A 24,516-nucleotide genomic window follows, 5' to 3' on the forward strand; every position below is an offset into this window, starting at 1 on the left:
TGCTCAATGTCACACAGCTGTATGTATAATGAGAACCGTGATTTCAAGCCTAGGCAGTACTTCAGTCTATACTCCCCTTTATGCGGCTTATGCCAACTTCTCTTCTGGAATGTCTCAGTTCCCAGTAAAATGGGGCTAATGATACCTACCTCCCAGGACTCCCTGTCTCTTCCAGTCTGAGCAATAAATGAGGAATACATGCAAAGGCCTGGCAGGAGGCAGCAGCATCCTCTCTACTCATCCGGAACTCCCCAAGCAAACGGGGAGGTGACAGGACTCAGACAAGGCTACAATGATGGAACATTTAATTCTGCAATGAAACGGCAAGCTTTGATATTTAAGCAAAATCACAAAAGAATGAAAAAATTAGAACTCTGGAAGAGGCTGGTAAAGACAGATAAAAGGAAAATGGCGAAGGATGATAGGAACAAAAATGTGTGCAACACACAATCCTGCAACAACACTTGTGACGTCATTGCACGAGCCTCACAGATTAGGGAATGGAGATGAGGACCCTCTGCGTGGATGCCCATGGCCTCTGTGGCTCAGAGAACCTCCCTAGCTTCTACTGAGTGTCCCTGGAGAGAGGAAGACAAGGGGGGCTAGCACAGCTTGTACTCTAGATGGGATAGTCACAGTGTCCTTTCTGTGTGGAGAGGGACATTCCAGAACATCAGGACATGGGCAAAACTCTTCAGAGGTATCTCCCACAAACCTTTCTAAGGTACGACCAGCAGACTTTAGTCAGATATACACCATGATCCTGATGTTCCTTGCTTAAGCAACTAAGGAGCTACTATTTACATATTACAAGATACAAGTGCTGTCCACCACGTACTGTCCTAGTCACATGTTTTATGTCCTCAGGGGTTTTCTAACTTGTCAACATGAAGTTAAAAAAAAATCATTCCCAATGATGTTTTGATGTTCTGTTGAATCAGTTATGTTTCTGTCTTTATTTGTGCAAACAAACAACTCTTGGCTTTGCTGATCTTTTGTATTCTTTTATTTCTGATCTTTGTTATTTTGGGTTTTATTTAATCCTTACTTTTCAAGCCCTTGAGGTACCTCAACAGGGGCACTTGTAAAGTTTCTACCTTTTATGTGGCACCCATAAATGTATTTCATATATGTGTAGAGTAGAAATGTAACCAATGCCCTCATTTTAATAACTTCTCTTCCTAACTGCATGCTATTTATTTATTTATTATTTACTAACTTACTAAGTTCAGTTAGTGTTGCCTATGTGGCCTGGTGTGGGTCCACCCTCTGGAACATGGGAAACCTACCATTATCCACATTCCATGTGCTGGTTTGAATAAAAATGGCTCCCATATGCACATATGTTTGGATATTTGGTCACCAGTTGGGAGAACTGTTGGGGAAGGAATAAGAAGTGTGTTCTCAGGGGTGGGAGCAGACTCTGATGTTTCAGAAGACTTGTATATCCAGTTTTCTCTCTGCCTCCTGCTTAGGGTTCGAGATGTGGGCTCTTACCTGTTCCTGCCACCATGCTTTCTCCTTACCATCATGGACTCTAGACTCGCTTTTATAGGTTGCCTTGGTCATGATGTTTTATTGCAGCAACAGAAAAGTAACTGAAGCACCGTCCAACCGCCAACTTGAGAAAAGTATTAATTCACCTGTCAGTTCTTCGGTGACCTACCACCCCATGTTCCATTTCCATGAATTTGTATAATTGCTAGAGTTTCACTTGTTAATTGATTTCTAGTTTCGTCAATCATTCTGATCAGAAAGGATCTAGCATCTGATTTAACTGCTTTGAAAATGTGTTGTGTAGCTACTGGATGCATTATTTTATAAATGTCTGGAAGTCATTTATAGTATGACTTATAGTATAACTTAACTCTGGTATTAATTTGACTTTAGAAGGAGGTGTTATTTAACCAGAGTAGAATGCTGAAATTGTACTCTATTTGTGTATTGGATCCTTTCCCCAAGTGTTATAATTTCTGTGTAGAAAACTTGATGCTTTAACATTAGGTGCATATTAACTTATAATTATAGCTTGCTGCTGACTTAATTCATTACCACATAGTGACTGCCTTTATCTCTGTCCTAGTATCTAATAGATAGTCTTGTTTATTCCCAGTATATCATTTCACATCCTTCCCCTTTCACCGTGTAAGTACTTGTAAAGTGGATTACTAGTAGGCAGCATACTGGTGGCTAATCCATTCAGCAAATCTAAGTTTTAACTGGAAAATTTAGCCCATTTATATCCAAGGTTGTTAATGATAGGTAAGGACATATTCCTGTCATGTATATGTGCTATGTGCATGCACATACATATTTGTGTGGTGAGGAGAGAGGGCAGAGGTTGACACCTGGCATCTTCTTCAGTCACCTTATATACTGAAGCAGAGTTTCTCAGTTGAATCCGGAGTGCATTGATTCAGTTAGCCTAGCTAGCCTAGAGACCCTGTCTCTACTTCCCTGGTGTTAGGAATACAGACAATTCCATGGGTGCTCAGAATCCAATTCGGGCCTTCACACTCTTTAGTGAGTGCTTTACCCCATGAGCCATCTCTGCCACTCCCAATGATTTTCTTATAGTTGGGATATTTTCATTTTCTTCCCATCTTAGCTTTGGGATGACCGTGGCAGAGATAATGCCTGATTTGGTTCTACTTGTCTTTTGTGTAGCTACTCTTGTACAGGGATTTATACTTTCACAGGCTTCAGTGATGTTAGCTACTTCTTTGATTTCTGTAAATAGGGTTCCCTTAGGTGGTCTGGTGAACATAAATCAGCTTTTGCTCATCTTGAAAGGTTTTAATTTACTTCATCTCTGAAGAACAGTCTTGCTTGGTAGAGTAATTCTGCTTGACATTTTGTTTCAGGACTTGGAATATGCTATTCCATCCCTTTGTATTTCCATCTGCAGGACTGCCTCGGAGACATCTATTGCTGTGCTAATGAGTGTGCCCTAGAAGTTACACAGTGTTTTTTCACCTTCAGATTGTAAAACTATTTTCTTAGACTTTTGACAGTTTGACTATTAATGCTGGGGTGACAATAATCTTTTCTGGTTAGACTAGAGGTTCTGTAGACCTCTGTACCTGGATGGCTGTATCTTTCCAAAGATTAGAGAAGTCTTCTGATAATTGTTTCATGGGATAACTTCCCTGAGTCCTTAACCAGTGATATATTTATTCAGTTAGCTAGGCTAACTGAATCAATGCACTCCGGATTCAACTGAGAGACTCTGCTTCAGTATATAAGGTGACTGAAGAAGATGCCAGGTGTCAACCTCTGCCCTCTCTCCTCACCACACAAATATGTATGTGCATGCACATAGCACATATACATGACAGGAATATGTCCTTACCTATCATTAACAACCTTGGATATAAATGGGCTAAATTTTCCAGTTAAAACTTAGATTTGCTGAATGGTGTTTTGTATATGCTTGCCCAGAGTGTTGCACTATTAGGAAGTGTGGCCTTGTTGGAAGAAGTATTATCACTGTGGGTATGGGGCTTTGAGACCCTTCTCCTTGCTTCCTGGAAGTCAGTCTTCCTCTGTTTGCCTTCGGAATAAGATGTAGAACTCTCAGCTCCCCCAGAGCCATGGCTGCCTGGACATTGCCATGTTTCCTGCCATGATGATAATGGGCTAAACCTCTGAACCTGTGAGCCAGTCCCAATGAAATGTGTTTTATAAGAGCTGCCTTGGTCATGGTGTCTCTTCATAGCAATGGAATCAAAGGTTTTTGTTTGTATGAGACAGTCTTGCTAGGTAGCCCAGTCTGTCCTCAAATTCTCAACTCTCCTGTATTAACCTCCCAAGTATGGGAATTACAGGTATGCTGGGATTACAGGAATATACAATCACCCCTGTCTTTCAAAGATAGTAAGTACATATTCCTCCCTTCCCTTCCTTGTCTTCCTCCTGTGGGTGTTCTGGGGTCTGATTTGGATAGTCAACCCCCTTTTCAAATTCAGTCATTACTTCTTCCCTTGAACTTGTTTTATTGATCTTTTCTGGTTTTCTTTCATTCTATTTGATTGCTCTTAACTATTTTGAGTCTTGTCTTGCATTGTATGACTAATGTCATTTGATGCCTTTAAAAATATTCTCTTGGATCTGAGTTTCTTTCTGTCTGCATCTTAAAAGTTGTTATCAGGCATTTCATCCATTTTGATTTCTTTGGAATTTGCGGCTGGGGAGTGACATCTTTGGACAGGGTACAACTCTTGTGTCCCTACATTGAGCTTTCTGCATCTAGTGGATCTTAGGACTACTACTTTAGAGGTGGCCTCCTAGGTGGCTTTCTCCTGAAGATGTGTCTTATTCCAGGGGTTCAGTTTGCTAGGTATTTGGCCTTATTTTGAGTTGGGCACTGTAGTGTGGCCCTCCTGTAGCTCTGTTGGTTCTGACTCACAATCTGGCACTGTACACGCCATGTTAGAGTCAGAGAGATATTGTGGGCTACACAGCTTGAGGCCACATTAGCAGCTTAGGCAGTACAGTGTCAACAGCAGAATGTGCAGTGCTGTTTGGCCAGTCTCACCATGGAGGCTGTGCTGTCCACTCTGTCAGCCATGTTTTTGCAGCTACTGTTGTTGCTCTGCTACTAGGAAGGGCCTCTGGTACGAGCAATCCTAGTGGTGTTAAGGGACCTGAACTCTCTGACCTGTGAACAGACAGTGGCTTTTGCTCAGAAACGGCACAGGGAGAGGCTGATCGGAACTACAGCCTCTTCTCCATGGTGTTTATATCCGGTCACAACTGCATTTCCTTCCAGACAAGGTGTGAGGAGACCAGGAAGTAGATAGTTGGGGTAGCAGCAAGAGTGTGGCACTCTCCTCTGCTGGCTTCTGAGAGCCTGCCAGGAGTGGGGCCTTGGCCCCTACCACCCTTGTATGTACAGGGGCAGACAAAGGCTGGGGATCCTTGCCTTCCTTTCGACTCCGGGACCCTAGTGATCGAGGAGGAGTAGGGACTGGCAGGAACAGGGGTCATATTCCCCTTAAGGCCTCTTTAGTCCTGCATTCATAGTGGGTGACAGATGGAGTCACAGAGCTGTTCAAGGCTACCTCGGAGCAGCAGGACAACCAGTAGCAGGTATGTGTGGCACAAGGTGTCAGAGTGTGAGTCACCTTCGGTTCTGGTGCTAGTATGAGTCTTCATGCACATTACCATGGCAAATGGTCTCAGAGGACACTTATCCTAAGGTGTCAATCATCTGTTCCCCACCATTGACAAAGTATCCAGTTTAAGTAAGTTACTCTGATGGGCTTAGTTAGGTTGTTGAGGCAGCAGAAATGTGTCTGGGATCTCAGAGATGGAAACATTAGGGGTTATGAACCCATAGGGTAGTCCTAATTCGGATGCCAGCTGCAGGGAAGGTTTCATTGCTCAAGTGGGATGGAAGCCTATGAGGACTGTGAAACTCCTTTAGCTGGGACTGTTAGTGGGGGTCTAGATCTTACCCTTCTTCCTGCAAAGGGCAGACGAGTCTCCTCCCCTGGCTGTGTTTCTCTTACTATGTTGTCTCGGGTTGTGGAACTGTAACCCAGTCACTTAGCTGAAAACACAGCTACACGCTCTTGACTTACAGCTCTTGTTTGTAGGAAAAAATGTAAGTCATGAACACCTAGACCCATTCATCTGCAGAACATTCATTCTCCAAGTCTTTAACAAGGAAGCAGATTTGGGAACTATCCAGAGATGGAGTGTTTCATGATTGTATTTGCTGATGGAGATCTATTAGTAGCAAGTACTCAGCTTGACTAGAGTTCTGCAGAGTATAGGTGAAGAGAAGATGCTTCATAATGCTTTCAGAGAGCAATTTACAGGTCACCATCAGGTAAATTTACAGGTCATCTTATTGCCCAAGCTCCTGTCTTGGGGAGTCTGGGGTCAGGATGGACAGCTCGAATGTCCATCAGGTTTCTACACAATGCTGGTCTGCTGGTCCCTGGACCATACTCTGAGACTCACAGTTCTAATGCATTCCTGGTTGCTGCTGCTGCTGCTGTTGTTGTTGTTGTTGTTGTTGTTGGTGGTGGTGGTGGTGGTGGTGTGTGTGTGTGTGTGTGTGTGTGTGTGTGTGTGTGTGTATGCACACTGCCTGCAAGGACAGTAGTTTTAGTAACAAAGGTCCACAGGTGGGGAAAGCAACAGCAGAAGAGTTCTAATTCTGCTGCCACCATGTAGACTTGCTTTATTCCTGTATCTTGGTAGATGGAACAGGGTTTTCTTTCCAGATCCCTCGGTTTGTCATATAGTATAGCATCAGGTGTACACCCTTTCTGATTCATTTGTTGGACTGCCAGTTAGTTTCTCAAGGTTCAATACTGGATGTTGGTTAAATCTTACTTCTGAAGTACCTATCACAAAAACGTGTGTGTGTGTGTGTGTGTGTGTGTGTGTGTGTGTGTGGTCAAAAACAAATCTAAATTCTCTTTCCACTTTGCAAATAAATCTGGACACTTGCATTGTTAAAGAAAATGTAGATGCCAGATAGTGGTGGTGCACACATTTAATCTGAGCACTAAGGAAACAGAGGCAGGTGGACCTCTATGGGTTTGAGGCGAGCCTGGTCTGTAGAGAAGTTCTACACAGAGAAACCTTGTCTTGAAACAAACAAACAAACAAACAAACAAACAAAAAAAAGAAGTAACTGTCAAAATTCCAAGTAAATCTAATCCTTGCCCAAAGCTGTGGGATGGGTACCATCCAGCAGAGCAGGAGCGTTCAGTAAGGGAAGCTTTGGCTTCACGCTGGCATCTGCTGAGGAAGTCAACAGGAAACCAGAAAGCCCTCATCCCTTAGGCTGTGCATAGCATAGAGGCACAGGAAGGAGAGCAATAAAACGGTGGTTCCCATGGGGGGTGAGAGAGAAGACCAGGCCAGAAGGGCAGGGAAGAAACCAGCCTGTTTTAAGCAAGAGGAAGGGCCAGAGATTACCACTGGCTTGGTGTCATGGACCGCACATGCAGAGTGGAAAAGGAAGGCCTAGCGTTGCTTTCTGTTCTCCTTTCCTGGGTAGACATGGAAATCTGTGGCCCTGCTGCACTCTGTCCACTGTGCTGAGGTGACCTAGAAGAATTTGTCCTTGAAAGGCCAGAGGTACCCAGTCTCTCAGGGAGTGATGTCTCCAGAGCCTGTTGGAAGTGCTGAGGACACACCTGTCTGCCACTTGCTGTAAGGTCTGAGCCAGCTCCTCACCTTTCTAGGTGAGATGGACAATGCAGCCATCTCTGCTTACAATGGGAAACGGCTTCGGGCTCTGTGTGGTGTCATTCTGACAAGCATTTAGATGGATATAAAGGGATCATGAAGCAGAAAATATGTATTGGCAGGCAGTTTCCTTCAAGTGCACAGAAGCACATAGTAAAATGATACTTATAACCTGTGAGGGAAACGTAACCATTTAATTTTACTACTTTATAACAAATTCCTCACACTACATCAGTTTACTTGTAAAAGATAAGTACATGGTTTTCATGTTCAAATATCTACTCTGCTCTGGGCAGAGTGAAACATACTTATAATCAGCTGGCCACTTGCTTGTTTTGAGACCACCATCTAATTTGAGGTTTAACTGAGCTGTGGGGTTTTAGGGTGCTGGTTACTTGGGAACTCCAGAGGAAATGGTCTGATTTTCATGAGAGAACTGGACTCAAAGGTGAAATGACACTGTCAGCTCCTACGGTGGAGGCCAGAAAGCAGTTCAGGGCATAGCTGGTGCCCTGGGAGCTGGCGAAGGGACACTGCTGCTCACCATGTGGACTGCTTTCTGTACAGATGATGCTGTGCCTGCCACCCCTATCCACTCTGAGCACCATCTGAGTCCTCCCTAGGTGCCATAAGAGGAAGGGAAAGACACAGATGCTCATATGTTAGAGTCTCTAAACTATCAGGAGATGAATAAATAAGGGGCCTCAACTAAAGCCTGAACTCCCAAATACAGCCAGATTTGGAAGACTTGATAGGTAGAACTAATAATGAGAAACTAACCTCAAGGCAACTATATTTTCTGGTCCGGGCAGTCTCCAGTAAGCCTTAAAGTCAGACTGTTGTTTTCCTCTGGAAAGACCACCTAAGTGGCCCTGGCCATGGGACTTGGTATTCTGACACAATTCTCATATGTGGCTCTTTGTTCTGGATGGTTTCGGAGTCTGGAGCATACTTGGTTCTGGCCTAAAAGCCATGTGTTAGTGTGACAGCCAGAGATGTCCCTACCCATTCCCAGGCACTTTCTGTCTGTCAGGAAGTCATCCCGCAAGCTATGGCAGATCACGGTGGTCTGTTTAGCTGTCTGGAGACCCACAGCACCACTTGTCTGAGGGACTTAGTGTTACATGTGGTGTTTGCAGGAGTCTGATTGACACTCCATTGGAACACGAGCTTGTCTTTCTTAAGAGATTTATGCATTATTTTAAAAGCCTTGCTGGGAGGTGTAAAATTAAGATGAGGAAGACCATGGGGAAACTTTCTGGCATTAGTGTATTTCTCCGGTGATGCAAACAAAAGGAAGTAGGCCAACCCCTGTGACTTGGATCTAGAATGTTCTCCCAAAGATCCATGTGGAAAGCTTTGGTAACCAGCCTGTGCTACTCTGGGAAGTGGTGGAACCTTCAGGAGATGAGGCTTAATGCAAGGGAGTTAGGTTATTGGGGGCATGCCCTTGAAGGGGTTATCTGGGCCATGACTCCTTCCTTTCTCCTTGGGTTTCTTGACTACTATGAAGTGATCAGCCTGCTCTTACCATGTGCTTCCTGATGTTCTATCAACCACCACTGGCCCAAAGCAACACAGCCAAGTGCCTCTGAGCCGGCACTTGTGGAAGTATGAGCCAAAACAGATGTTCTTCCTTTGTTTACCTTAGGTATTTGTCTGGGTGGTAGAAGTCACAGTGGCTTCCAGTGACACTAAGCCCAGAAAGCCTGAGGCTCAAACTGCTACTTTGCTTTCCTGGTGCTGCCCTGTTGGGAGTCAGGGGCAGGACAGACATTTGTGAGTAGCAGGAGCTTCTCTTAAAAGAACTGATCTTCCATCATCCTGGAAGAGGCTCGTAAGATAAGACATGCACGTGATGGAGGGGGCCTCAAGGCACAGGCAAGGTTGTGTGTCACAGATGAAGTGGCTGCCTGGAGCCTGACACATGCAACAACTGTTAAGCCAGACTCAGCACTAAGGTTGCTATCAGTGCACTGACACCTTAGAGAGAGCTGTAAATCGTTCCCTGGGCCACACATCCTAATTCCTAGCATATCAACGGTAACTTCAAGTCACAGTTACTACATGTTCTATGGGTAGTCAAAGGACAGGGTGGCTCTGAGCTTGGGAGGGAAGCGTTTGCTTTACAAGTGAGGCTGTCACAAGAGCCACTGACCCTCGGAGGCTGCAGTGGTAGGTGCAGTGGAAAGCTATCTGATGGGGAAGCCATGAGAGAAAGGGGTGAGGGATACCACAGAGCATCCTGGGGAGCACAAGTGACCAGGCAGCTGCAGACCTAAGATGGTTGATCTTGCTTATTCATTTAATCTAGGGACAAGACTTGTGATGAAGCCCAGGCACCTTCCTGTCTTAGCCTCCTGGGCACAGCACTGGCTGTGATGGTTAGTCTTGACTGATGTGGGTGGAAGCTAGTAGACCAGCCTTTCAGCATAGATAAGTCCTCACTCTTGCAGCCTGACTGCTTTCTGGCTGCCATGGGGCAAGTGGCTTGGCTTCTTTCCACCCTCCTGCCAAGGTGCTTTTCTTCACCACAGCCCAGACACAACCCTTTACTGACAATGGGCTCTGCAGCTGTGAGCCGAAACTAATGAGGAATTTATTTGGAAACTGGACTAGCAGCCATTTGTGTTAGATTTTGTCCATATGCCAAGACTTTGTGTTAGCATCTGTTTAAATCTGGCAAAGGGAATTTTAAGAAGGTCACCATTCAGGCTATTGTGTGGATATGGCTGTCACTCTGGGTCAGATTTACAGTTAGGACATGGAATAGAGGCAGGGTGGAGAGACATGAAAAGTTTGAGTTATGGAAGATATGGTTTCTAAAAAGTAAGCCTCCAGAAGAAGAGAGGTACTCTGTTACAAGTACAAGGTGCCTCGAAGGTACCCCAGGAATCGGCAAGATCTTGTTCATTGTAGATTCAGTGATGTGGGGATGTAAACTGACTTGAAAGACTTCCCCTGGAAAGAGAAGGCGGCTGGGGTGCTCTGAACGCAGATGCCTAGGAACTTGTTACCATAGGAATCATTTTGCTGTGCTCAGCTGCCCAGACATCCAGAGGCTCCTGTAGCCATGACCCGAGGACAAGGTACTGCTTGGGCTGGTGCTGTCCATGTGACAGTGGTTTGTGGGGGTCCCTCAAGGTATGTGAAAATAAGAGGGTGAAGACAGAGATGAAATGGAGATGCCAGTAAAACAGATGCAAGAACAGGAAGTGTAAGCCACTAAAGCTCCAACCTTCTGAGACAAACCTTGTGGGCTACTATTGGCCAGGCTGCAGGGGACGCTGCCCTGGACCTTTGGAGCTCACATTATGCCACTGCAGTCCTCCAGATGCTGAATGGAAGGCTACAGGATTTTGTTAGCTGCTGGGCTTGGGTCTAGCTGTTCAATCCCTTCCTGCCATTTTTCTACTCTTTCCTTTTGGAATGCTGATGTTTATCCCAAGTCATTACACATTACAAGTGTTTAACTTGCTTTTCTCAGGGGCTTACAGTTGAGAGTTTGTCTAGTGTACCAGGGGAGATTTGGGAGAGTTAATACCCTCACTGTTGTGTTCATCTGGAGGTTAATCATGGCTCGAACACGTATGCTTACAGTGTTAGCCTGGGAAGAAATGAGCTTATGATGGTTATTCTTGTCTACTTGATTCTTGATCGTCCTACATAAGACAGGGCTCAAGGATCCTCTTTTCTTCTCCACAGATAAAGGCCTTTCGTTGCCTTCTCTTGTCCTTTATGACTCTATATAACCACACCAGCACCAGGTTCTATGGTACCAGAGGAGATGGGCAGAGAATATTCAGTCTTAACTAGTTGGAACAAGAAAAAAAACAAAACAAAACAAAACAAAAACAAAAAACTGGTGCATCCTAACCCTTCCTTAATCTTGTTGGTTCTCTGAGTGTGTTTCATGTGTTGACAGCACTTTTTGGATAGCAAAAGTGCACAGTCAGCATCCCTGTTACCTGGTGTGTCTGTAACTCAAGGTGGCATTAGGGTAGAGAGTCTAGAGTTATGCATTTGCAGACTGGCTTTGAGTAATCTACTTGTGAATTATGGAAACTAGGTGAAAATGGTTCTTGGTGTATCCAGTTGGCTTTCTCCTTTAAGTCTTGATAAAACTAATTTAAACAGACTGTGACAGTGTTCAAACTAGTTTAAATTAGGATTTGCCTGACTTCTTCAGACTACCCAAGTAAGATTTAACCAAATAGTCCATTTTACTGGAATTGAGACAGTCTGAATAGAGCCTAACAAAGGACTGTTCCCATCAATGGCTTCTAGTTGTCAGTGGTGGAACTTCACCTTAGAGGCATAAAGAGCAAAGCCCATACGGATTTATTCTCAAGAGCAACCTGAATATTGTTTATCTGGGCTTTTAGTTAGGCAGGAATAAGCTTTGCTTACAACATCTTAGTCCACTCTCTAAGAGCTGTGGGTTGATGCTGCCTCTCAGGTGTCTCTGGCCACCCATCACCTCAGCCCCCACAGACCCCCTCACCTTGATCCGGCTTACTGCTTCCTGGGCCTGCATCATGCGCACGTTTTTGGAGGGTGTTTTGTCTGAGAGTAGCTGAGTGGAACCAAGGTAATTGGCAGCAAAAATAATCCCATCGATCAAGTCTTCAGGGTCACAAGGTCCAGGAACTATAACACAAAGAGCCACAGTAGTGAATGATGTTCTAGGGTGGGGTACCACATGCAAACCCCCCATGTTCACTGTTTACATGTGATCTACCTGCTAGTCTAAGGCATCTTAGAGTCATTTATGCTGACTATGAGAAGTGATATATTTATTTGGATATGAATCAGGGTCCAACAATAAAAAAGCCCGGCCTGTAATCCTGCTTGCTTGGGAGGCTGAGACAGTCTGTTTCAAGCTTGTCTGTTAGGCACTTGCCTGTCATGTGTGAGGCCTTAGGTGAAACAATTCCTCACTCCTCCAGCATAGTACCAGGGATTGGAGGATGAGCTCCCCCTCGTATTTGACTTTCATGCCTGTCACTTGTGTCTATAAACTGTGTGTTTGCCTGGGTGGATGGCTTAGGGGAACAGAAAGCTGTATTAACGGAAAACACCGTTTTCCTGACACTTCCTACTTCCTTTTTACCCACTCAAAATTCCCTCCTCTGTCTGGTCTCTGATGGAGGAATCACACTTCATACATCAAGAAAACGGGGGTGTATTTTTCCTATAAATGGCATCAGACTCCAACATTGAAAGTTGATAATATTACCACAAAGCCATGGTCCCAAGCTACCAATATTGCTGATAGACCATGATGCTCCTGGTTTCGCATAGAGATCAATCCCAAGGATGGTCAGATTTTTGTTTTCTCTTCTCACACCCTGTCTACTCTGTTTTAAATAGAGGGGCATCTTATTTTAATAACAATCACCTATGATCCACAGCCCAAATGAAAGCATGTCAGCAACTGTTAAGTTTAACAGGTTCACTAAAGACAGATATTTTAATCACAAGTAAAAGCTGTATTTTATTCCATTTGAATGACAATCCTGAGGAGACTAAAATATAACCACCGCAAAGCCCCAGGTTCTAGGAATAAAATGACTTGAAGTGGAAACAATTTGCTTTCTCTCTTGTAGGGCTAGTCTGAAGTAATTTTAATTTTCATCTTTAATGGTCAAGCTCATCTTGAGTTGTCCCCTATGAAAAATTCCTGGCCAGGGTACAAACTTAACTTATTCACTTTTTTTTTTTTTTGAGACTGGGTTTCTCTCTGTAGCTCTGGCTGCCCTGACACTTGCTCTGTAGACCAGGCTGACCTTGAACTCACAGAGATCTGCCTGCCTCTGCCTCCCGGGTGCTGGGACTAAAGGTGTTTACCACCACTGCCCAGCATCTTACTCAGGTTCCAACAACTAGAACTGTGGCCTAAACACAGCCATGAGAAGTTTGCCAGGACTTTCATGACAAACCTGGGGCATAGCTTTACTGCTTGGCTCACCCACCCTCTACCCTTGGTCTGTAACAAGAACCAAGGATTCGTGTTTACTATACTGTTAGTCTAAGAAACTCAGGGATAGCAGGTTGGTCTTTCCCCCTATGCTTTTATACATCCAGAGCCTACAAATGCTAAAAGATTCATGAGTGACCCCAGTACTCAATATTTTTCCCTTCAGTTCTTACCTTCAACGTAGGTTGGGAATGAAGCCAAGCTTTTTCTTGACTGTAATTAAGACAAAGAAGTTTCAAAGGGGGCAGAGAATGATTAAATATACATTAGCACAAATGTCCATATTATATAAAAATGAAATACATTACCGGTGGCGTCTGTTAACCAGTTATCGACCAGTTTTTATTAGAGATAATCAAGTGTGGATAAATATACACATTTACTACTAAGGTTACCTAAGACCCAGAATTGCTCACTGAAGTTTGAAGTGATCAAAATACCTTACAGTTCAGGGGTGTTTGCCAGCTTTACAAGTGTATAATCAGCAACGAAGACTGTACTTTACATTTTAAGAATGTACTCAGTATGAAAAACTATTCAGTATTAAATGTGCCAATAACATGGATGCCAGGACTTTCTGGCATATTTTCTTTAGGTCCCCGACTCAGGGTAGCTTCGGAAAGGAAGATAGATTCTTAAACCTTTCTAATCTCCCGCTGGTGCAGTTAGGTTGGGAATTTCCATTCTGTAAATCATGGATTTGTGTTTCTTTAGAACGGGAATGAGAGGGCAGGTGAAAGACACTATCAGTTCTTGAATTTTAAGTGTCAGCTCATATCAGAGGTTAGTCTTAACAGCTCTGCTAGATGGAATGAGCTAGACACCTTTCCCCTGGCTGGGGTGGAAGTTTGAATGCCAGCATGCCAAGGGGCAAAGCTTGCCATAGGCTCCTTTCAAGGCACACATGCTGGAAACGGCTCTGCATGAGAGAAGAATGAGGAACTCACTTCTGTTTCAAATGGTGACAAGAGCCTCTCGCACCAAAGAAATTGGGTCTCTTGGGTACCAAAGTCTAAAGCTCCTAGCTGCTGGTGCATTTGTGGAAAACTACAGGTACATGGCTAGGAGACCTCATGCTAAGCAAAAGCAGCTAAGTTCTTTACAGGGGTCAATGGCTTCATTTCCTGTCCATCTCCCTGCCCGGCTCTCAATGTTCTAGGATAACGAGAAGTCACTTAACTTCATCCCAACAGGCATCTTTAAGAAGTGGGTTCGGTTTTCTTGGGCTACTAGGAGCCTTCTCTGAATGCTAAAACCTGGCTTAGCAGAAGCTCCAGAAGAATTACTTTAGAGAGATGATGGTGGCTGATGTGTACATTCACTCACACTCCTTTTGTTAGCTCATGATCAATTTCATTTCTGGGGTAATACTTAAAAGACAGCTTTGTAAAATGAAAGGATCTCTGCTGCATACAATGCATATTTCCATCATTATGTCTAAAGATATGCAGAACCATGGGCCAAGCCTTGTAGAAACTGTGAGACTAACACATCTACCCTGCTTGCTACGGCCGATGCATAATTGAAAGCTTAATATTCAGACACCTGCCTAGACGTGCCTTCTCACGTGTGGACTGAGATGAATATCAGTCACCCTTGGAAAGAATCAATCAAGTTGCTTTAAATACATGAAAAGCTAGGCTGGATTTGGTGGGGGACATCAGTAATTTCCAGCACTGGACAGGAAGAGGCAAGAGGATTGTGAGTTCAAGGACAACCTGGGTTACATAGCACGTACCCTTTTTCAGGGGTCACATGAACTCTGTTTGGAGCCTTACAGGACTTCTCGATTCAAACCATGGCTGAGCAGCGTAGCCTCAGCTAAAGTATCCAAGTTCTAACATCAGAACTCATGTGTGAGGACAGAACCATTAAAAGGCTAAGAGACATAGCCCATGACTTGCTTAGCCTGGTGCCTGGAATATCGGAAACGGTTAATAACTTATAACCTCCATTGGTGTTACTGCCCTGCACGAGTCACCCCTTCTTCTCAAACATTCATGCGCTGTGAACAGAGGGTGACAAATGGGGCCAGCAGAAACCAGGACCCTGCCACCCGTGCTCCAGAGGCAGAGTCTGCATAGACCAGGGGACAAAACATATTTCTAGTCTAACGTTAGTATCACCTGAAGAAAACTTTCGTACGAGCTACTGCCCCTCTCTCACGAGCAGCACACATTGAACAATCTGTTACTCAGGTTAAGATAATGCTTTGATTATCCAGTTGATTCAACGTAAAATTGTCAGCACGGTGAGGGAGCGTGACACATACCTTGTCACCACCTCTCCTCAGGGCTGATGAAGCATCTACTGCTGGATTGACATGCGCTCACACAGTCACTGTGTAGGGAAACATCTGCCTGGTGTGGATCCCCACTAAGTAGTACCCGTCACCCTGGGATAGGAGAGCGTTGGGTCCTAACAGAGGCAGTGGCTCTGCTCAGGGAAAAACACCTGCCCTTTTGGAGCCCCAGAAATCTTAGCCACATCTTGTCACTTCATGACTCTGTGTTCAGTGTGTCCCCTCTGAATATGGCAACTTGTCCTCAAGGGACACCCTATGGCCTCCTTGTTGAGCAGCCCCTAGCCTATGGTTATAAAGAGAATTTCAGTTTCCCAGTCCTACTGACCATGTTTCAAGAGCTCCCTGGGCACCAGCAACTAGGACCATTTCTTCATCACAGAATGGTCTTATGGAAAAGATGCTGGTAGGTAGCTTTGAGGTTCAGTGTCCAGTGGAACTTCCTGTGACGCAAAAGTTCTGTGACCAGTTGCCGATGGCACTGAACACTGGCAAGCCCAGGGATGTAATATGAATTCTCATATTCAAGACTGTGGCCTGCGACTACCGAACTGGACAGGTAAACCGCGGCTTTCAAACAGCGGAGGAGAAGAAATGCTTCTCCTCAGGGTGGTTTCTTTCTGTCAGGACGGGCAGAGGCGAAAACGATAAAGCATTATTGGGGTGAAGCAAAACAGGCACAAGCCATGGAGATGGCGCCTTACCTCTTTATTTGCGGAGGCGTCCGTGGGGTCACCGGGATGAAGGGGTATGTTTGATGACTCAGCACCCAGGGGTGAGGAACTGCCAGGAGACGGTGACTGGAAGACAGCGAGAAAGACAGACAGCAGTGAGGATCTGAGGGGCGTGGCAGCAAGTCACACAGAGCAGAGCTGCCCTCAGAGGACTGCAGTGGGGAGAAGCCTTTTTGGCAACAATTGCCAACTGCCCTGAGCAGGCCTCCGAGCTTTCACCTCCATCTCCTCAAAGGACTTTTATAGCTTCGAGATTTATTCCTTCCCTCAGGCTAATATTTTAAAGAAAATACAGACTTAAAGCCTTAAGGGTATTATATAATATGTTAATTTCTTTTCGTAGTGAAAGTTAGATGCTTAGAATACAAATGTTTAAACATCACCTGCCCAAGAAGACCTGAATGGCAAATTGGCAACTGAAGTTACACATTGCGTTTTTCTTGTCTGCTCATAACATGTTGTCTCTCTTAATTTTGTGGGCCGCTGAAAATCCAACATCCAAACCACACCATTTGGACCATGCCAGCCATCATGGCTTAGAAACCCTCTGTCAAATGACAGGGTTGAAAGCAAGGCCTAGATCAACAGCTCTGGGTAACGTGGTCCCTCCGTAGGCGGGTGCAGGGACGAGCCATGAACACAAAACTTGGGTTTGCACATAGACCATAGCTAGTACCCCGTTAAGTATGTGCTGAACAAATGACCAAAAAATCAAGCAATGGGGCAAAGCCAAGCCCTGGAAACACACCCCTCCTGATACCAGAAAGTTCCTGGAGTCTTGGGAGCTGAGGGACATTTTTTTTGGGTGGGCCTCAGAGATGGTTACTGGTTCTGTAGTGATGATTTGGGGGAGCAAGAGTGTGGTGCTTCCTGGCTGTGGGTGACTTCTGAGAGCCCACATGTAACAGGAGCACCATGCAGTGTGTGCTCTCCCAGGACAGGTGAGGAATGGAGAGGCAAATCCTGGGCAAACGAAAGTAACGCTGTGCACACCTCACTTTTTGCAGCTTGCCCTTTGGGGGGGTAGGGTGGGGTGGAATTAAGGCACAGAGAGGTCAGTAAAGTATCTTTGCATGGTCCCAGATTTTTCTTCCACCCACAGCTCCCTTCATCTCTCTCTACACTTAATGCTTAGTTCAGAAGCACACCTCTCATGGGGCTGAGGTGCCAGCCTCAGTTCATCTCTCCCCTGTGAAATATGCTGTAGTTTGTATTAAAACTTGTTTATGTGTGTACCTAAACCCCAAGAGCTCTTAAGCAGTAGGGATCCTGTCTCCATTGTCAGACCAGAGCCCAGGCACAAGTCTTCAAAGTAGGTACTTAGCAAAGAGAGGCATGGGCAAATGACTGGTTAGACTGCGTCCATCTCCACTGAAAGGAGGAATGGAACAAGGCTGCCCACTGCCTCTTTGGGATGGCGTCTGTTAGTGGTCGGTGGTGAGTCTTCCCCTGATGTGTTCCCTGCTTCTCTGTGTAGAATGGTTATTGCTCATCCTAAGCTCCAGAAATCTGTTTTCTCCTGTGCAGAGGACTCTAACTTGGGCTCTAGTGAAGTTCTTTTGATACACAGAGCTACAAATTTGCCATTTGTGGACCCAGGCAGGTAAGCACGTGCACCTTCAAACAGACCCAGCCTTTACAGGGCTGAAACAAAGGCATTCAAATGCCTGCTTCAGAACCTTCCAGGTGGGTATACTCTTAAAATAAATTAGAAAGTAAAAAAAGTTCGATAATAGGTTTCACTTTCAAAGAACATATCAGAGGTGAACTTGGGCCAGTGACATATAAGAGGAAACATTAGAAAAGCAGACCTGTGGCTAGAGTCTCCTGATGAGAATGGCTCATCAGGCCCAGCATCTCCCACTGGAGAATCCTGGAGAAAGAGTCTCCATGGGTTGTGGCTGCAGAGGCAGTGTTGTTGTTGTTGTTGTTGCTGCTGCTGCTGAAGTCGGTGTCACCAGTCCTGCCTCTGAGGGTACCCAGACAGTCCTGTCCTCCCTACATCTCACAGCACCAAAGCTATGGAAGCTGCCATTGCTTCCTCTGTGTACTTAGGGATCACTTTGTAGAGTCCCCAGACACATACAGAAGCCTGTGTCATGACCCCTCATAACACAGACAATGCTGATATCAATCAAAAAAAAAAATATCAAAGATTGCTTTGGAATCCACTATTGCCAAACTCAAAAGATCCCATCCAACTGATGTCCTTTTTACATCTCACCTAAACAGAAATGTCTTTTCCTATAAAAGCTATTTATAAAAGGTAAAGAAATAGAATTGTTACACCAGATGTGCAGACATTATCAAGACACAAGAAACAGGAAAGGGAACATGGTGCTTACAAGGAAAAATAACTATCCAGAAATAGATCTGTGCAAACAAAACCTAAAAAATGCCCCCAAACAGACAGACAAACAAGCAACAACAACACAACCACAAAAAACAAAACAAAACAAAAAAACCAAAAACCAAAACAAAACAAAAAACCAAAACCTAAGCAGCAACCCTAAGGAAACTCAGCGAGACATGAATGGGATAATGAGAAAAGCAACTGGGGATAGGATTGAGGAGTTCCCCAAGGACAAATGACAGAAAGAACCAACAAGAAAGGGTGATAGTAAAAACTTCAACCAGCGACATGGAAGATACACAGGAAGTTCCAAATTGGGTGGAAGAAGACATTTCCGCATGTGAGGACAGCTTCTCCCAGAAGTCAGACAAAAACTGAAAAACATTGTACACGGATGAGAAAGCTCTAGGAAACACATGGGAAACCATTAGATTAAAACACCTTTGCATCATAGGATCTGAATAAAGGGGAAAGACGCTGAAAAATATTTTTCATGGGAAAATGCCCCCAAAGCTCTCAAATCTTTAGAGACACACGGACATCCAGATTCTGGAAATTGAAGGACAACAGATCCAACCAAAGCAGACCCTCACCAAAGCATATTAGAGTCAAAATTACAAGAGCACATGACAAAGAATCTTAAAGTAGCATGAGAGAGAGACTGGAGAGATGGTTTAGGGTTAAGAGCACTAACTTCTCTTCCCGAGGTCCTGAGTTCAATTCCCACAACCACATGGTGGCTCACAACGGTCTGTCATGGGATCCAATACATGAAACAAATATTTAAAAAAAAAATAGCAAGAGTCACATGTATGGGACAGTCCCTCAGACTCACAGTAGGTTGCTTCACAGAAATCTCACCACTGACTGCAAGAGAATGGGATGGCACATTGAAAATAATGGGAGGAGGAACCCTTGCCCCAATAACTACCCCTGGATAATAACAGAGGACAGGTCACCTGAAGACCAGAAGTACCTAGAGGACCCTACTGTGTAAACAAAGGGTAGACACTCTCATGATGACATCTGGGCACACACAAAGCTTACCAGAAGGAGAGCTGCATCCCACACAGACTTAAACCTCAGCAGGATAGGGAGGTTTTATGATGTGAAGGGGAACAAAATTAAAAAGCCAGCCCTGTGCAATTAACAGATCAGCAGGAAGCCCATGCTCCTCAGGAACAACCTTGAGTGTAAGTAGATTATATTCAACAATAGGTATGGCTGGATGAATGGGTTCAAAAGAAAAGATTATACACCAAATAAAGTAAACTCACATCTCCGGTAGAGAATCATGAGTCTAAAAGCAAAACCATAGAAAATGATACATCACACACATACATGGGTACTTGACCAAACAGGAATAACTAGTGATATTTAATAAAGCACAATTTAAATGAAAAAAAAATGCAGAAAGAGACAAAGAATGCCATCTTATGTTGATAAAAGGATCAGCTCACAAGAACGTAAAAGCTGTATATATACACACCCAGCATAGGATCAAACAGATCTTCTTCAGTAAATAAGGAAAATGTGGTGTGTTTATACACACAGTGGGATCTGAACTGTACAAAAAACCTGGAAATGGTTGTGTTAAGTAAAACAGACAAATACTATGTGTTCTTATCTCATTTGTGGACATCAATGATGCCAATTTCAAGAAGAGCAGAATGGATCTCTGGCCACTAGGGACTGAAGACATGGGAGAAAGGTGACAGGAAGTTTTCAGTAAGAGTGACAGAGTCACTGATCTTCTGGAGTTAGGTAGGTGTGAATCACACACACTACAATCCATAGACGAGGTGTATAAGGTAAGTATGGGCTAACAGGGGCTAACACATACACACGCTGAGTATGGGGTAGAGGTAAGTATGGGCTAACAGGGGCTAACACATACACACGCTGAGTATGGGGTAGAGGTAAGTATGGGCTAACAGGGGCTAACACATACACACGCTGAGTATGGGGTAGAGGTAAGTATGGGCTAACAGGGGCTAACACATACACACGCTGAGTATGGGGTAGAGGTAAGTATGGGCTAACAGGGGCTCACACATACACACGCTGAGTATGGGGTAGAGGTAAGTATAGGCTAACAGGGGCTAACACATACACACGCTGAGTATGGGGTAGAGGTAAGTATGGGCTAACAGGGGCTCACACATACACATGCTGAGTATGGGGTAGAGGTAACTATGGGGTCCCAATATTTAATAATCAACAGCTGAAGAGATGCAAATACTCATTACCCTAATGTGATTACTACACAGTTTATACTATTAAATTACCCTGTGACCCACAAAAATACACAAAATATAATAGTTCAACAAAGTGTATAGATAATATACAAGAGTCAGATACTGATGATCCCAAAAAGATGATAACATTAAACAAAAAGCCTCATCTAAGCATGCTCACGGCCCCCCTGCTTAGATGGGCAAGGGCTATAAAGAACATTCCTCTGGAGATTTTTGTAAAATTAAAGAATATGGGTGTTTGCCCTTAAAATGCTACTCAATTTTCACTTAAATTTAGAATGAAGAAAGAGTGTTAAGATTTGCTAGGTAGTTAATTAGAAATGAGCAGACTCAGAGATCAAGGAAGAGAGGAGTCTCTTCTACTGAGGAACAAGATTGCTCCTCCTATAGATTTAAAACATGGTAAGGTAGAAGTTGTACGAGCCACTGTAGCAAAGACTGCCTCCCTAGAGCGTAACAGGTTCACAGCTTTCTTAAGATGTTTGAAAATATTTTCAGTTATATGGTGTTATTTTTAGTAAAAAAATGCTGGACTTTTTATTAAAATGTATGTTGGTACATGTTTGTAATTCCAGCAGGTGGGAGGTGGAGGTAGGCCAGCTCTTTGTGAGTTCAGGGCCAGCTTGTTTTATACGGCAAGCTCCAGCCCATGGAGGCTACACAGTAAGACCTTATCTCAAACCACAGGAGGCAACGGCAAACACACGGGGGTCTGACCTGGCCTATACCTGGTCCCTGGTGAAGAGGCAAACTGTCTGAAAGATTACAGAGACAGATTCTTGTCCCTTCTCTTATGAGTTAATCTAAACATGCCTGTCAATCACCTGGACAGGAGAATCCCCCTCAGAAGCTACATGAAACTCTATGATACCAGGTACAACAGAAGGCACGTAAGTTGGGAGGAATAACGATGCCCCAACGAGGTACCTGCTTACACGTCCTCTGGTGGCTGCTTATCGACTTTACTGTTAAACCGGCCTGTCTGAGTTCTACCCAAACTGTAACTGTCTTTTCCTTCTTCTAGTTCCTTTTCCTTGAGGCGAGACACAAGCCTTCCTGCCTTGACACGCCCCGTGTTCTCATTCTCCATCTGGAGATTTACTTCCCCATACTCTGACTGATGTAGCTGCTTGCAGGTCTACAACTGCTGAACTTGTTTGCCTTCTTGACCTCGAACTCAAACACATGTATTTTTCTCTTTCTCTTATCCATCTCCCTCTTCCTGTCTGGCAGCTGCCGAGAACTCCAGTTTGCTTGGCTTTTTTTTTTTTTCTTTTCTTTTAAATTTCAATAAAATTGTCCTTGAGTTTCCTCACTAGCTCTTTAAAAAGTTATCTGTGAAATGAAGAAGCAAATGGATGCCATGTTTTCCATACAGAAATGTGTCCCTACAGTTCATACACTGGCAACTTAACCCCTAACTTCCCAGTGTTAATGGCAAGACTTTTATGAGAGATCAGTTCTTTGAGATGTTTCGGCTGTTCCTGGATATGGGTTAACTGTGAAGAGGGGGCCACCTTGTTAGCTTTAGCTGTCTGTCAGCGTCCACAGCCCAGAGACATCTGAGGGAGCATCAACTGGGGGACTGCCTCCATCAGACTGGCCTGTGGGGTGCTTTCCTGATTGCTGATTGATGCAGGGGGGCCCATTCCACTTTGGGTAGTACCAGCCCTGGACAGAGGCTTCTGGGCTGTATAAGAAAGCCAGCTGGACGGAAGCAAGCAATGCTTCTCTGTGTCTTCAGCTCCAGTGCAGCCCTGACGTCCCTCAGAGATGGAAGGGGACCTAGAAGCGTTTGATAAAATAACCTCATTGTTCCCCACGTTGCTTATCAGAGCAACAGAAATCAAACCAAAACAGACGAGAGTTCAAGCACCCTTTCCTCCCTGCATGCTTGCCCTCTGCCAGGCTATCAGGTGTCACGCAGGCCCTTGCCAGGTGGGAGCGCTGGACTGCAGCTTAGCCTGCGGAACTGTGAGGCAAATAACCAGTTCTTTATGGATACTCGGTCTGGTTTTTGGCACAAAGGCTTGAAATGCCCATACTTTAAAAGATCTTTTCTGATCATGCTGCCAAAGTCAAATCATGCTGCCGGCTTTTTGAGTGGGTGCTTCAGTGGCTTTCCTTTAAAAGTAAATTGATTGCATCCCTTCCTTTCAAAGATTTTCAGATGTGACATGACATCTTTGATGAAGGCCTTCCTGTCCCACAGTGAGAGGAAGCAGAGGCCACACAGACTCTCTCCTCCCATGACACCCCCCGACTTTGTTCTGGGAACTTCCAAGTCCGTGGTTGGTTAATGCATACATCAGTCCACTCCTAATATGTTAGGCTGAGTCCTCAAAGCTCATGAGATGGGGCTTTGTAGCACTGAGGGCCCATTTTTTATAAAATACTATGCTCATAGTAAAATATTTACATTTTTTCCCATAAAAATGACTTGGCTGTTTTAATTTTTTATCATGCCCAAATACATGAGATCATCTTTTTGTGTGTTTTAGGATGATGAGGTGTTTAAACTCTCAAGCCCTGGTGTCTAATAGAATAGAGACTGAGTTTAGTCCTGCTCTGAACCGGGCAGGGAGCCTATCCTCTCTGACCCTTCCCAAGGAAGTGGGAAGAGAGTTTTGACCCACTTCCTGAGGCCAACACAGGACAGGCTGGGCAAATGCACACTGATGGGCAGCTCATTGTCTGGGCACCCACCTAGCACTCACCTACTATGTGCTGTCTTCTACAAGTCTTCCATGTTACAGCTTTATTTGCTGACTTTCTCAGCAAGTGCTTAGAGGGTCGGCGCAGCCACGGGATGCTTTCTTCATCTCATTTTGTTTCCTCATTAAAATTTCATTCATGGATAAAGCAAAAGAGGAAGCAGAAGGCTCCTCTATAAAAGCACACCACAAAGACTCTACATTGGTTCATAAGCTCGAGGACTTTAATGGGATATTGGTAAAAATAGCACATTAGTGGCTATAGCTAGAGGGCGGGTGTCTGCAACTGCTGTGTGTGTAACTTCTGGCACACCCACTGCTTTCCAATCAAGACAGGTCTTCAGGATCAGAAAGTTGATATTGATCCTACTGAGGTGATTGATCTAAGACACGTCCACCTGCCCTCCTGTTAATTACAGCATGTCGCAGATGACCCCAGCCCACCACAGAGTAAGGACACCTATGAAAGATGTCTGTCAGCTCTATCCAGCCTTGAGTCCAAGGGAAAACTGGTACTTCTCTTACAAAGAAACTCAGGGACAGAAACTCACTTCAATGAGGGCTGGGGAGAAAACAAATATCGAAAACGTATACAGCACGGCCAAACCCACTGGGGGACTGAGTTACTTAGTAATTTCACCCATAAAGAACAATTCAGAGAAATGTCTGGGTTTTCCTTTGTTTTTTCCTCTTTTCTAGCCACCCCACCTCCCCGTGACTAAGGAGCTGATATATCAAATGAGACAGTAAGAGTTCACAAGCCTTCTTCACCAGGGACCTATTTTCTCTCCTCATAAAAATCCCCGAGCAAATCAGTTTCGATCCAAGCCTTTAATCTACCTTCTTTGCTCGGAAGCAGTGGATCCAGACTTAGCTCAGTACTCAGTGCTGAAGGTGCCCCAAGCTCAGCTCTACCTCCATGGCTGAAGGACTGCTGCTCTGTTCTAACTCCTTTTCATCGAG

The 24,516-nt window shown here is 44.5% G+C and overlaps 1 protein-coding gene across 1 annotated transcript in view; it reads right to left on the reverse strand.

Annotated features, from left to right (window-relative positions):
* APBA1 (amyloid beta precursor protein binding family A member 1) overlaps positions 1 to 24,516 on the reverse strand; it is a gene marked incomplete at its 3' end in the record, with an annotated part of 190,187 nt that overhangs the window by 16,358 nt on the left and 149,313 nt on the right. The window contains exons 3-5 of the mRNA XM_080911624.1: positions 16,199 to 16,294; positions 13,366 to 13,405; positions 11,717 to 11,862 (exon numbers count right to left, since the gene is read on the reverse strand). Coding sequence (XP_080767750.1) covers positions 11,717 to 11,862; positions 13,366 to 13,405; positions 16,199 to 16,294 — 282 coding nt within the window. The remainder of the gene's footprint in view (positions 1 to 11,716; positions 11,863 to 13,365; positions 13,406 to 16,198; positions 16,295 to 24,516) is intronic.

This window comes from Micromys minutus (genome assembly GCF_963924665.1).
Source record: "Micromys minutus genome assembly, chromosome: 2".
NCBI classification, from domain to species: domain Eukaryota; kingdom Metazoa; phylum Chordata; class Mammalia; order Rodentia; family Muridae; genus Micromys; species Micromys minutus.